General features: G+C 39.9%; 3 protein-coding genes across 5 annotated transcripts; 2 read left to right on the top strand and 1 right to left on the bottom strand.

Moving 5' to 3' along the window:
• Window positions 1–1009: 1009 nt before the first annotated feature.
• Window positions 1010–5944, bottom strand: RB195_007077 (uncharacterized protein; the record flags this gene model as incomplete). Its single annotated transcript, XM_064180507.1, has 11 exons — window positions 1010–1147; window positions 1209–1290; window positions 3520–3644; window positions 3738–3866; window positions 4881–4964; window positions 5019–5102; window positions 5225–5309; window positions 5391–5518; window positions 5628–5684; window positions 5739–5852; window positions 5906–5944. The coding sequence occupies 11 exons, from the start codon at window positions 5942–5944 to the stop codon at window positions 1010–1012; spliced, it is 1065 nt and encodes a 354-aa protein (XP_064037372.1).
• Window positions 5945–6438: 494 nt separating this feature from the next.
• RB195_007076 (uncharacterized protein) lies at window positions 6439–9933 on the top strand (the record flags this gene model as incomplete). Of its 2 annotated transcripts, none has more annotated exons than XM_064180505.1 (7): window positions 6439–6507; window positions 6585–6750; window positions 8044–8168; window positions 8244–8336; window positions 8461–8559; window positions 9575–9643; window positions 9787–9933. In XM_064180505.1, the coding sequence occupies 7 exons, from the start codon at window positions 6439–6441 to the stop codon at window positions 9931–9933; spliced, it is 768 nt and encodes a 255-aa protein (XP_064037370.1). The 2 variants fall into 2 exon arrangements, with proteins under 2 accessions (XP_064037370.1, XP_064037371.1); XM_064180506.1 differs by having other exon boundaries at window positions 8244–8399.
• Window positions 9934–10200: 267 nt separating this feature from the next.
• On the top strand, window positions 10201–13168 carry RB195_007075 (uncharacterized protein; the record flags this gene model as incomplete). Of its 2 annotated transcripts, none has more annotated exons than XM_064180503.1 (11): window positions 10201–10226; window positions 10307–10447; window positions 10508–10583; window positions 10827–10955; window positions 11030–11151; window positions 11269–11440; window positions 11520–11633; window positions 11686–11779; window positions 12872–12939; window positions 12993–13067; window positions 13130–13168. In XM_064180503.1, the coding sequence occupies 11 exons, from the start codon at window positions 10201–10203 to the stop codon at window positions 13166–13168; spliced, it is 1056 nt and encodes a 351-aa protein (XP_064037368.1). The 2 variants fall into 2 exon arrangements, with proteins under 2 accessions (XP_064037368.1, XP_064037369.1); XM_064180504.1 differs by having other exon boundaries at window positions 10219–10226.
• Window positions 13169–14777: the final 1609 nt, after the last annotated feature.

Raw genomic sequence — 14777 nt, 5'->3', positions numbered from 1 at the left:
TGTAGAAGACAGCAAGCCCGTGCCATCCTTTAGAATGGAAACTGAATAGGTAGTTGAAAGGAATGCTTAAGAGGAAAATCAACGTATTAAAGCCCTACAACAAACTTAGCCCACTACTGAAACTACTAGTGTACAATTTCTATGTTGAACTTGCATTTTTCTTCTTCTTGTTTTGCTTTGCTGGAGTGCTGACGCTAAAGTTATTAACCATCATAATTTAACTTTAGCGTTAATAATTTTAACGTTAGCCGGCGAAACAACATCAAAACAATATAATATTACATGAGTATCTAACATTAAAAAGTAGAGCCATCTAAGACAGTTAAAGCACTGCCTAAAAGTCTACAACTCTTTCACTTATGGGTGATAGTTAGAAAGAAAACGGCGCCATGCCCTCTAGAATTTTTAGCACCCTACAAGCAAATCCACATGAAATTGAAGTGAGTTACATACTTAGATGTCTTTGAATGGCGGTGTTATGATAACTAACAACACCAAAGTTTGCATGATTCAAAAATTTATCATCCCGTCATTATCATATATGAATAGGTGGCCAACCGTGGGCACAAGAATAGAAAACAGACTATGCACATTTTATGTCTACCATCCATACTTAGTACAGTCCAATCAGCTCGTCATCACAAAGCAAAAAAAAAAATAAAGATCAGAAACGGGAGGAGAGCTTGAGTAGGAAATACACACGATTTGTCTATAGATTGTACATAAAAATTTAAGAAGAGACAAAAGAAATCAGTAGCGTTTTTCAGCCACTGTTATCGACTGTTAATGGATCAAGTGAGCAGGAAATACTGCGAAAAGGATACCGCAGAAGAGAGAAATAGTGCAGAACAACAAACAGACTGGAGTAAGAGTCGCCACCGGAAGCAGGCAGCAGGCACATCGGAACGTTAGCGTAACACAGACTACGCCGCAGGAGAACCAGTCTGAACCTAAACCAGAGTATAAACAGTTGAGCGAACCGCTTAAGCCAGCGATGAGAACTACCTATTTAGGATGTAGCAGCGATTTGTGGAAGGATTTCAGAGTGTTCACTCTTCACGGAAATCGTGTCACCGCCCTGACGAGCGGCCTCAACAACGGGGTAGAAATAAGGATGAGCCATAGCTTCACGAGCAGTTAAGCGCTCCTAAACAGGAAAATATCCAAGCCATTAAAAACGTCTTCAGAACAGAAGAAAAATACACCACCTGATGGTCGTAACGGAGCAGCTTGTCGAGGAAATCGATAGCTTCTGGTGTGACGAGATGTTGATTCTCAGCATGAATGAATCTAAATCAAGCTCCAAATCTTTGCATGGATCAACAGGTTAACTAGGAAGAATGAAAATGAAAAATTTCTTCCACCATACAAACATTAATTTGCCCTTAAAAGTGTTCTGCTGTGCAAAAGCCACAACTATAAAGCGAAATTTAAAAAGAAGCAAAACTTGACGGGTCGCTACTGATGAATTATCAGCTCTGAGGATGGAAATTCAACTTGAAAAAATTAGAGCTCTGAATGTCATCCCTCGAACAGGAAAATCTCCAGGAACGCTGCCTTTGAGCGCACAATGTAAGAATCCAGATTATAATTTTCAATGAGAAAGCGAAGCCTTCGCAGAGACTTACGATTTCGAAAAGAGGAGGAGACCCGACTTAAAAAAACGACGCATATTTTTTATTGAAGCATCTATATTGTTTTGATAGCGATCTCCGCAATTACATAAAGCAGCGAACCTTTACATTCGAAACAGTGAAATGCACAAAAAAGATATTTTCACTAAAGTGCCTTAGGAGGACACTTGAAGTAAACACTGAAATATGAAACACTGAAATTTCTAGAATATCCGTACTTTCTCTCATCAATTCCTTAAAATACTTCGTGACGACACGGTAACTTACGCAAGCAAAAGATACATTTACCATATCAGCTACATTAACAACAAAAAAAAAACACTATCAAAAGCAGTCCCATTCCGCGCGTTTTTAAGTATGAAGAAGAGAACTGTCGCCAAAGAACTTTTCAAACACTTAAATGACTCATTTTCGGTATAAGAGGCTTTTTATCATATTCCAATTAGGGAATGACAGTTCTCGAGCAAGGAAAGAAAAAAAACATTTAAAAGGGCAACAAGAACTTTTGCAGAAAATATTGCAAACAAATCACATAGCCACCACGCACGCATTTTCCGCAGAAACTGATGAGAGTTCGAACATTTGCATTCTTTCAACTGTGGATATTAATGGGAATTTCCTAGACTGAATGAGGAAACCATTTCCGGAAACAAAGCATTGTAGCTTCAGAATGCAACAGGAACGACTTTTTAGCTAGCCCAAGCAGAGCAACCATAACCTTCTGAGGGGGTGTCCTTGCCCATACATTTGGCGGATTTCCCAGTTCCAGCCACAGTCTCAACTGTACCTTAGTTCCATGTTAGATCCACATCACCCCCGAATATTGCTATACGGATGACGGCACATCTCAATTCAATTTCCACAATTTTATGATTGTAAAGTACGTTCCCATTGTCATCTAGTTAGTAGTTTTTGAATGTCTTGAATTGAAAGCGACAGCAATTCAACCATTCTCAGCCCAAAATCCTTGCAATGAACAGTAAGATCTTTTGACTCAATTATAGGTACTCCAAACTTTCACTGGTACGAAATATCTGCTAAAATTTATGCTTTCTATCCGCAATTCCACTTTCATCTTCATTTTCATTATTTCATTAGACCGAGGTGATGCAGTACACAAGCCCCTGTAGCCAAACACCTTGAGAGGTCTGTATTACCACCATCAGTTCCTCAAGTTGTAAATAGAAACTCCTACAAACAGTTTTTTATACATCTTTCCTTTAGCAAAAAAAAAAACAATGGCATGTTAAACTTTATAAACAATTGCAAAGGTAGCAAATGCAAAATAACTATTTCTCACAGGGCTAAAATAAATTCTGTTGTAAGCAAACTCTTACTCACAGTGACTACACAAGACTTGAAGATGTAGGAATAAATGTTATTTCTGTCGAGTTAATACTTCATGCATTAGAAATAGATGGATTGTGCTGAATTCCGAAATGCGGATTATAGACAATTAAAGGCAGCATACCACAAAATTGACTATGTTGGATCCTCTATGGTACAATATAGAGTTCGAGTTGTAGTTCACGAGTTTGATCGTGGCCATGTCAAAATTCCCCTCTAACCGTCCTGAAGAACTTGCATCCTATAACGCGTCACTCTCGTACATGCCCGTGTCCACCGCTATTTTCATTATGATTATTGGGAGTCAAGCGTGGCTAAGCTCACACTCACTATCTACACCGAACTCTGTATTCCCCTGAACAGAACCCAACATTGTCAACTTCCTGATACGCTGCCTTTAACTCCAATACTGTCGAAAACAAATGTGGTATTACCACAGCCTCCACTTGTTTGTCTTGTTTGCAAGGTTTTAAGATTGAGGACATATCATATATAAAGAAATGTGGGAGTAAATAGAAGAAATATAACTTTAACAGACCTTTCCCAACGTTTCCGTGAATGCCGACCAAGAATATCGTTGAATCTCGGATCCAGTTCTATGTGATACTTGTCAATATATTCGTGTAGCTCTTCAGTTCCCAATACTTTTGCAATGCGGACAAGCTGAAAAATTTGGATTTGTTTCGATTTATTTTCGAGTGTAATAAAAGGGAACAATCTAATCAAAGCAGCTCACTGTAACATATCTTTACGTACCTGATCATAATTATCATGTCCATGGAAGAAGGGTTCCTTACGAAAGATCATACTGGCGAGCATGCAACCGAGACTCCACATATCTAGCGAGTAATCATAACACTGATAATCGACCAAAAGTTCCGGACCCTAAAATCAAACACTAGTAGATCATGGAGTATATTTAGGGATCTGGACTCATATTTGTACGCAAACAGGACTCATGTGCGTAAACACACGCTCCCACATCTCTGTTTATGCAGTCGAACGCGGTCGTTAGGAACATAACATAAATTCATTATAGCCGTAAGGGAGGGAAACAAAGTGACTTTAAAAAATATTACAAAATATTACAGAAAAGATTGAAAAAGACCCTCTAATATCGACGTACAAGGGTTATGATCCAAAGCCGATATCGCAACAGCCTAATTACAATACAACATCATATAAAAATATAAGTTAATACGTAATATAGCATCCGAACAAAAGCAAGAACGTATGTGTATTGCGTTTTCTGCTCGTAGCTGTAGACAATGTGACACTGCATTTCGAGTTTGAATAGTCGCATCAAGAAAAGATACAGAAATATAGGATGCCCCTGATGAGTTTTAAATGAAATTACATCTCACGTACTAAGTGGATTGGTAACCTAGGACCAATTTTCACAAAAGCAGAAAAGCAATCCCTTTCACAATGAACACCTGTGATGAACCGGATCTTTGAACACTGAAGCGTTTGAGCTTTTTGATGATATGATTTTTCTAAAGAAACACACGAACGCAATAAACAGTCATGATTAACGAAGTATCAGCATTTAACTTCGTCAGAAACCTGTTCCCAATTATTCTATATCTGCAAAGATCCAATTGAACGGTAGGCAGTGCGAGCAGGAGACTTGGATGGAAGTAATGAGAAAGCATGGTTACAGAAAATCATGAAATTGTTCCTATGATAAACATTAGCTCCATTTTTGATGTTACAGTGAGTAGCAGAGAACTGAACTGAAACATTCGCAAAGATTTGCTTATTATGTTGGTAGTATCTTACCAACAAGAGATGAAAAAGGCCAACTTGAGCTTGCTCTTGTGGAAGCGAACACATTGAAAAAGCAATCTCTACTTCCACAATAAAATCTTGAGGAAAACAAGAAGCACTGCATCATACCTTGAAATACCGTGAGGCGACTCGTACATTGTAGTCTTGTTTTGGATGGTAGAACTCGGCCAAACCCCAGTCAATCAAACGCAGCTATAACTCTGACATTTCGAACCTTTTTCCTATTCATAAAAAAAAACAATCAACCTGTTTCTTTTCATGGTCGATCATAACATTGTGGGGCTTCACGTCTCTATGCATGATTCCTTGTGAGTGACAATAGTCCAGTGCCTGAAAGAAAACTGCATATTTAGCACTTCGGTGCAACTGGAAATTCTTTGTTTACGAATGTAATACAACCCGTATGATTAGGATAGGGAGAAACATTCCGTAAAATAAAAAGAGACGCAAACCTTTAGAAGTTCATACAAGTAGAATCGAATGTCGAAATCGCTAAGAGTTCCGTATAGCTGTTTGAAATCCGAATTGTTCACATATCTTAAGTATTACACATCAAACTATTCGGCAGAGTTTCTTTCAAAAAAAATTGCCAGGTTGCTAAGGAACGCTTCCACTTACTCAAAAATTAACGCTGGAGTGCGAGAAATCGGGTCCTTGACGACATCAAGCAAGGTGATGACATTTGTTCCACCCCGAAGATTTTCCAATATCTTGATTTCTCTTTTGATTTTCTTCTTTTTAACAGGCTAAACATACGAAAACAATGCAATCCATATCCATGTCCAATATCCACGAAATAACTAGTTAAAGAGTCGCCGCTTGTTACCGGGCGATGTCCACCACTGAAGTGCTTACCTTCAGTATTTTAACAACAACTTTCTCTTCAGTAGTTATCTTCACTCCTTCGAACACCTATAGTACAGAATTTGGTCAACGTAGAAAAGCATAGGAAGTGAGCAAAAACACCTCAGAATATTTCCCGCGACCCAATTTTCGAACTAACTGATAATCGTCTATGTTACCCCATTCGATGACATGTGATTCGTAGTCCCAGTATTCACGTGGCTTCGAGGGATTGACCTAAAAAAAGAGACTCAACAAGATGAAGATATGATAAATGAAGTGAAACTCACATCCGCGTACACCCTAGCTTTGCTGGGTATTGGAGCCATGGTGGTATAGTCACCGCGAAGCTCGGAATATAAAAAAAATATGCTACTATTCGGGCGGCGATAAATCTGTTGGGGACAGAAACCAACGATAAGGAACAACGGCAAGACGAAAGTCCTTAGAAACTAAGAATCCTTTGTAAAAAGGAGACAGAGCTAAGGAAATGACTTCCTTAAATCAGACATTCCATTTCACCGCCTTCACTCCCGTAAACAACAAGCAAATCTCCAAAATCATAGACTTCTACCTCCAAAGGAAAGAAACTGCCGTCAAAAGGTCGAGCACTCCCGAGAACGGGGCGGGAGAGCCGGCGTTACGGTACTTCCAGTGGGAATCCGAGCGCTAAGCTGCATAGAGTCCTTTAGAAATTGTCATCCTATTGCTTCAATCGCTTTCATTTCAATTTCTCTCAAATTTTTAGGTGTTGTATTTTGTCTTTAAGTCTAGTTCGATAGTTTTCTAGTATGGCTCGATAAATTATCCATATTCAGGTCCCATGTTGGGACAAACTGTCCTGACGCTACGGATAGGATCTGCAGCCACAAAACCTCTTCAAGCAGTCAGGGTAGAGATCCAGTAAATTATTCTAAAAGAAGAATCTCCATGTATGTTCTTGAGTTTGTGATTTTATTATTTTTTCAGAACACATGGATCCTGAGAAGGGTGTTCGCGCCGGAGCCTACACCTCCTGGGAAGGTGCAACGCAATCCGGAGGAGTTACCTAACCTTATGAAACTTGAGACGGTAGACTACGAAACACTGAAGCCCGCTGGACCACTGAAGGTCATTTTACTGCAAGATATAGAAGGTTTGTGGTCATAGACTTGTGTTCTTGTACCCTCCTATTGGAAAGAAGCTGAACGAAAGAAACTATGTTGCATATTTGCGTTTTCATGGTTGGTAACCAATCGCATCGCAATTTTTTGCACAACCATTCAGTTCTTATTCGAACTTGAAAAACAGGGCTAAGTTCGAATATGAACTGAACTTGACGGGTGTAGCGCAGTAAAAGGTTCCGCTCCGTCCACATCTATCGGAGCTTCTAGTCCGCTGTAGAACCAACGAAGCCTTTTATCCCTCCGGGGTCGATAAATTGGTGCCAGAGTTGTCTGCGAGAAAAAAAAACACTGACTTGACACATCGGCTAGCCCTCGCGATTCATTGTATAGGCCATTTACACGTTACACTTCAAACTATTCTGAATTCAAGTGAACTTTGTGGCGCATCGCAAGCAGATTGAGTAACGGCAAACTTTTTGCATTTTATCCTTTATATTCGAACTTTTTCTACTTTAATGTTTGGGAGCAATACAGAAAACGAGTGACTGTTGCCTGTGTAACACGCTCCATTAAAGGCATCACTCCACGAATCTGAAGTGGTACGGATTTCAGGTGGGGTATTCGTATAAGGGATGGGAGACTATGGAGAGGGGGGTGATTCCGTCCATTTCTTCCTAATTGCCGTAAAAAAACGGCCCGGAAGATACGGCTTCAGGCGTTCTCGCGCACTATTTTCTACAGGGAGTTAGACTGGAGCGCGCCAGTCTTGTGCGGCGCCGCACTTTCCGGGCCGTTTTTTAAGGCAATCAGGAAGTAATGAACAGAATCACCCCCCTCTCCATAGTCTCCCATCCCGTATACGAATACTCCACCTGAAATCTGCACCACCTCAGATTCGTAGGGTGATGCTTTTAAGTAATTGTAGAGGCGGACAAATTTCACCAAGTATATGGCTAAGTGGAAGTGTTGTCGTGTGATATCCTTCCCTTACCAAGACGCAGACATGTGCGATACTGCCGGAGATTGAGATATTCTTTCACCATAACAATCTTTCACCGTCTACTTCTGCTTTACAAACAATCTTTCCTTTCATTTATGTAAAACAATTAGTGTAGAGTTTGCTGCCTTTTTAACACGTTATACCCCCGGTTGTGAGTATTGTCCCGCCTGCTTTGCAAACAAGTTTGTCGTTCTTTTTCATCCACTGAATGAGTTAAGCAAATAATGAAGTTCTGAAAACAAAGTGGATTTTTCAGTTGTTACCCGCAGAAGTAAAAGTAGAAAGAGTATAATAAGCGTACGAAGTAATGGTACTTTTAAAGGAGTGGGGCACCAATTCGATGTAGTTAATGTGGATAGAAGGCTAGCCCGATCTGATCTACTTCTCACAAGAAAAGCAGTGTATGCATCTCCCTTCGATCTGGAGTACTATGCAAAAGTCAAGGAGGTAACATCACTGTTTCTTCGATTTCTTTATTCTGATACTAATGGTTGGTAGAAATAGCAGTATCTGAATTTGCAGAAGATGGCAGATGAACTATCAAAGCGAGTGCGAATTCCTTATGAATATATTTGTATCGGTCGAGATCTACAGGCATTGGTAGTCCCAATTAAGGTTAGCATGGAAAACAAATGGACTATAGATAAAAACATCATAAAAACTTCACTAAGGCAAACGGTAGGTTTCATTTGACAACTAAAGGTAAAACTGATATTTTGAATGGTAAACCATTTTTTAGGGCGTAGGTATGCTGGATGATGCAATATTTCTTGGAGATGAACCTATCAGCGGCCCCAACTTCGAAATTGAAGCTCGGTTGATTCGATTCTACGTAGTGGTGTGTTTTTTGAAGTTTCTATTTCCTTTTCCCTCTTTAATACTCATTAGTTATCACAAACTAATATTTGAGTGTAACGCGGTTCAAATTGCTATTACAAGGGTTGTTATCTTTCTTCTACTGTTGTGGTGTTGCTCGATTGTTGAGATTTGCATGCTGAAAAGAAATACAAAAGATCAATTTTGGGCTGCATTCAAATTCCATGACAATGGAAAAAAATGAAGATAACTTCTAAGAAAGATGTGTCATGGTTTACGTTGCTTCATTGCTAAGATATAGTAGGGTCAAAACGACATGAATCACGAGTATAGTTGCAGAGCATTTGAGTACGCGCTGGAAACGGTGCGGTGGATTCATTAGTTGATATAGAAAGCAGTTCATTTAGAAAACGTCATCTTTGCTTTGAAAGAAAATCTGTTGATTTTTCTTCGTCCTTTTCCTGTTGCATTTTCCAGCGCCAGTTTTTAGCGGACACTGCGCCGATTCGAGCGCACAAATGGTGGTTGGAATCGACGTAGGACCATCACGAAATGCTGCGATGAATAATGCTAACATTGGTCCTTTTGCGATCCTAACCGTTGCGCTCCACCGCACCGCTTCGAGCGCAGCCGCTTGCGTTGCTGCACCGTACTTCAAGTCATTTTGACCCTATTATATATACTTTGCAATAGTATCGTTAGGGAAACATTCGCTCCGTTATTTGGATTCTAGCAAATTACTGGCTCTACGCGATGTTTGTGACCTCATATAACTTCCATGGAAAGTCCAGCCAATGATTGTGAATGTACAATTGTGGAAGGCGCATTACTTGATATATGGTGCCTTTTGACTCTGTTCTCTTTCCGGTTTTCTCTCTTCTGTTAGATGATATCATTACAAAAGATGCGGAAGTTGGAAAATTTTGCGTGAGTAGTGCTTTTAGAAGTACTTTCTCCTGAAGAAGTTCCTCAGAGCGCCCACCTTTTCAGCCGACTTTTTCTTTTTTAAGAGTAAGTGACATTCATGCTTGTTTCAGGTCTCGAAACAGTACATCGTTCCAATGCTAGGGAGGATTACACACATTTCAGCAGACGAGTCAAAACAGGTGTGCAATTTTTGTTTGTCCACTCGATTTCGTTTCAGTTCATGCTGTTTTGGTATTTGGTAATGGAGTAGAAAGAATGTTAATGTAATTATTGCAATCATATCGCCTTTCCATTGCATATCTTAGCATTTCGCCAATTTTAGATACTGGTCCCAGAGAGCAATCGCACTCCAACGGCAGCACAACTAGCCCGATTTGGTATTAAGGAAGAACAACCTCATTACAGTACCACACCTGAAATAGACGAACATTTCCCAGTAGTTGATTTTATGAGGCGAAAATTGCGGTAGTTATGAAAGCCGCATCATATTATTGACTTAGGAGCTAGTAAATTTTTTAGATAGTTCTGAGATTTTTTCTCTTGTACATATTGTCCCTATATATTGTTGTTGATTGTTTGAAAAAAAAAACTAGCTTCTTGTCTGATTGATGCGTGATATTGTTTCATCATTTCTGTTACTTCATTAAGATAGAGAATGCTCGCTGGGAGTTAATGTCTGTTTCAGCTCCACTGGTAGAGTTTTTCTTTAACCCTTCTGGTGCTTAATCTTGTAAATATGGTGCAAGAAAGTACTATGATTTGGTAAGTTATTTTAAGAGAGAAACTAAATAACAATTGGATTTTAAGAAATTGAATATAAGACTTAGCGATATAATTATCAGTGTGGACAATTCTGAATGGATGCGCAATGGTGACTTTGTGCCGACTCGACTTCAGTGTCAGCAAGATGCTGCCAATCTCATTTTGCAGTGCAAATTACGAGCAAATCCAGAAAATGCAGTTGGACTTCTTTCTATGGCAAAGTGGGTCTCTCAAAACTCCGCCCGAATTTCCTTGCTACTCAGTTTATTTTTACATTCTAGCCAAGTGCAAGTGCTGTCAACCATGACGCAAGAAAGTGGTCGCTTATTCATGAAATTGCATCAACTGGAGCCTCAGGTATTCCTTTAAGTTTCTCAATTTCCGGCCTCTGATACTCTTTAGAAAATTACGGAACAAATTTTCTAAAGAGTATCTACTCGAAATAGCTCAAGGAGGACCAACATTTTCAGTAACATTTCTTGTCGTTTTTTTTCAAAGATGTGCCACATCTTCTTATTAATTTGTAAAAATGCCCCGCGAAAGTATTATCTTTTTGTAATGCGGGTAATTTGTCCTGGAGACGCTTGCTATCCATTTTAGGGTCAATGCAACTTCATGTCTGCTATCAAGATCGCACATCTGGCTCTAAAACATCGCCAGAATAGGAACCATAAAATGCGGATTGTGATGTTCATCGGTAGCCCCATCGACAACCTTGACTCCGCTGAGGTGCCTGTCAGAACTTTTTTCGTTGATTCAAATGGAAAGATTAGAATTCTTAGTATTGTTTTGTTTTACCTTAGCTGACGAAGATCGCAAAGAAGCTTAAGAAGGAAAAGGTGCAGTGCGATGTCATTTGCTTTGGAGAAGCTGATTCGGAAAACAGCCAGATCATGGGACAGTTTGTTGATACTCTGAATGGCAAGTAAGTACAACGGATGAATTAGGATTTGTGTTCCTTCTTGAAGCATATATTTGTCAGCAATTTCGAAATGTTTGTTGCATAGCGTGCTGTGACCGCATGAATTCTGAAGTTTTTAAGAGAAGGCAGTGGTTCAAATCTTCTTGTGGTGCCAGCAGGATCGATCTTAACCGAAGCTTTAATCTCATCAGCAGTTTGTCGCGGAGAGGATGGTGGCAACGCTCCTGTTGTTGGAGCTGGTGGTGGTTTCGAGTTTGGAGTTGATCCGGAAGATGATCCTGATCTTGCTCTTGTTGGTGCCTGTTTTCTGCATTTCCTGTAACGCTAAATTAGTTTTGGTTGTTCAGCTGAATACATGACTAATTACTTAGGCTTTACGCGTTTCTATGGAGGAAGAGCGTGCGCGGCAAGCAGCTGAAGCGGCTGCAGCCGCTGCCGCAAATGGCGGGCAAGCTGAGGTATCTGGAGGCTCCGATACGGCACAGGTACATTGGAAGTTGATACCCATTTCATTTTTTCGAATCCGTACAGTCTTAGAATGTCGATGTAATGGACATGGAGATGGGCGAAATGACTGAGGAACAACAGCTTGAATGGGCTCTTAGAATGTCGATGCAGGATTCTGTCCCTGGTATTTTTGTATAGTGTTTGTCAGATTGTCGCTTGCTCCTCTATCTTATCAGTGTTTTATAATAACTAATAGTTACATCATGAGGCGACTTCCATAATTTCTCAAATGCAGATGGTGCCCGTGTTAAGTTTTCACGTTGGCACGTCAAAGGAAATTAGTCATGCACTGAACAATGCTTATTTTGTTCATGTGCACTGCGCGGAACACGAATTCACTCGGTCAGTTCGTGAATTTCACCCACCTAAATCCACTGGGCCTCTTCATTGAATTAGCAACTGCTGCCAAAATCTGCTAATTTAGTCACCTCTATTCGGATTCCTAGAAAGTTATGCTTGAGAAAAAATGGAGGAAATGAGCATCGATAACCATACATTCATGAAGTTACTTGACTATTGTGTTCCCTCTGAAAGTGCCTGGCTTCAGTATTATGTTTACTACTATCTTACTGATATTAAGTTGCAGTACTTGCGCACCAATTATTGGCACATACTGTAGTGTTTAGCTCAATGAGTTGAAAGAGGTAACTCGTTCGTTCTGGTGATAGTTGGGTTAACTTATTCAGTTTGCATACCATCATGATCAATTCGAAGAAAATCCCAAAGTTATCTACTACTGAAATATTGCATCTTCAAAGAATGAAATATCCTTAACTAATAAGATAAAATAATAAAATATTCCTAACTAATAAAATATCCTAACCAATGTCCAACTATTGCTACAAGTGTGAAAGGCTGTCTCTAGTTTTACGCGCTTTCATTTTTCTCATGCTCAACTTATATATATATATATATATATATATATATATATATATATATATATTCCAGAAAAAGATCTATCATTTCGAGACTTGCGCTCTCTTGTTCTTTTCTCTGTATTACGCTTAGGAACATATCAAAACTATATGATCAACTCCAGCCTGTTTAGAAAGTACTTCAAATTTGTTTTTATCGTAGAATCCTATATCACAGTTTTCTTTCATAACTGTATACCTTCTTTGTAGAATAGAGAAGAAGTCCATAGTTCCGAAAATAGATCAAACCTATTCTGCTGTAGTAATCACCTCAGAGTTTACCGAGAACTGTCATATTTAAGCTCCTGCTGCTCAGCCTGCTCAACCACAACCGACTGAAGAAACAATGGACGTCAGTACAGCGCAAGTGGTAGGTGTTTGTAGTCTTTCTTCACAAAAATGACTGAATTGTACTTTTTTTAGGATAACCTTGATGAGTTGATCAATAATCCAGAACTCCTGCAGCAAATCATAGACGATTTACCAGGTGGTGAAAAGGTATAATTTCGAATAATTTCTCCTGCCTATGTATACTGCGCTTAAAAAAGTGACTGTTTCAGAAGGACGATGAGAAGCCGAGGGATGAGGGAAATAAGTGATGTGAAAACGTTGTATTAATTTATGTCTGTACTCGATATAAACGTGTCTCGCGTATTGGAGTGGTTTGATAAGACACATGAAATTTTAGCATACGTCCTTTAGAAGCAGATTTTATTGAAAATGTACGGAATAACTCTATATGCTTACCGTCTTAGATGTAATAATCAGGTCAAAAAGCTGCCAACGAGCATGACCCAAGGAAACGGCTCCGAACTTCTATTTTTCAAGAGTTAGTTACACACTCACCCTCCTCCCCATAATCTACGATCACGTACAGGCATAACTAACCTGAAACTCGCACCACTCCAGATTCGTGGGGTGATCCTTTTAAAGGCAGCATACCACGAATCTGGGGTGGTACGGATTTCAGATGGAGTATTTGTATACGGGGTCGTAGATTATGAAGGAAGGAGTGATCCCGTCCATTTCTTTCTAATTGCCGTAAAAAAAAAACTACCCAGAATATATGGCTTCGGACGTTCCGGCGCGCTATTTTCTCCAAGGAGTTCGGCTGGAGCGCGCCAGCCATGTGCACGTGCCGCATCTTCGGTGCCGTTTTTTATTAGGAAGAAATGCACGGAATCACCCTCTCTCTCCATAATCTACGATCCCATATACGAATACTCCAACTGAAATCCGCACCACCTCAGATTCGTTGTATGCTGCCTTTAAAGCTCGGTGCAGCTGCGTGAGCCGTTGTGCTCGTACCGCCGCGATGGATCGTAGTGGTTGGGATCGAGAGGGGACCCTCGTATGAACCTCATTGCCGCAGTCCGAGTGAATGTTTTGCTTTATGATGACGACCTGATTGGACTGCACTAAGTATGGGTATTATGTGTAAAATGTGAATGATCTTTTTTCTATTCCTGTGAACACAGTTAGGCCACCTATGCAAATATGATGACATGATGATAAATTTTTGAATTATGCTCACTCTGTAGTGATGCTGCTAATTATCATAACGATGTCGTTTAGAACCCCCTTAGTAGACCTAAGAATTCGCGCCAGTCCCATCTGGATTTGCTCTTAGTTTGGTAGAAATCCTTCAGATCATGGTGCTTTTCCCCTGGCTATTCCTATTAACCTTTAAGGAATTAGGGTCTCTGGACACAGTACTTCAAAAGCCTCAACTTGGTACTACTTTTCAACATAGTTGAGTCAAAACGACCTGAAGCTCACAACAATTGCATAAGTGGCCGGCCTCCAAGAGGCCCCATGAAGCTACCGGTGATCGAAAAAGGACTGTCGTTAGCTTCACTCATCTCAGCAGTATAAGTCGCTCGTAACCACCAACTCAATCGCGCCGCTTCCGCACCGAGCATGTAGCAACTACACCGAGCTTCAGGCCGTTTTGATCTGACAACATTACATTTTCCCATTGAGTCCTAAGTTGCCACGGTCTCAGAAAAGACGGAGTCAATTCATTCCATCTCAGATTTTCAAGAACATTGGGCATAATTTAAAAAAGAACCTTTTTATTTACGAAGAAAACAAGATACCAACTTCGGAAAGTTACTTTGTTAATAGAGGCTCACTCAAAATAAAAACATGGAACAGTAGTGAAAGAAGCAAATATAATTTGATGCACCTCTATTCTAAACACTCTAA

Source organism: Necator americanus, chromosome I (assembly GCF_031761385.1).
Source record: "Necator americanus strain Aroian chromosome I, whole genome shotgun sequence".
In the NCBI taxonomy this organism is placed as follows: Eukaryota; Metazoa; Nematoda; class Chromadorea; order Rhabditida; family Ancylostomatidae; genus Necator; species Necator americanus.
Note: the sequence above shows the minus strand (reverse complement) of the source record. Positions and strands in the feature narration are given on the sequence as shown.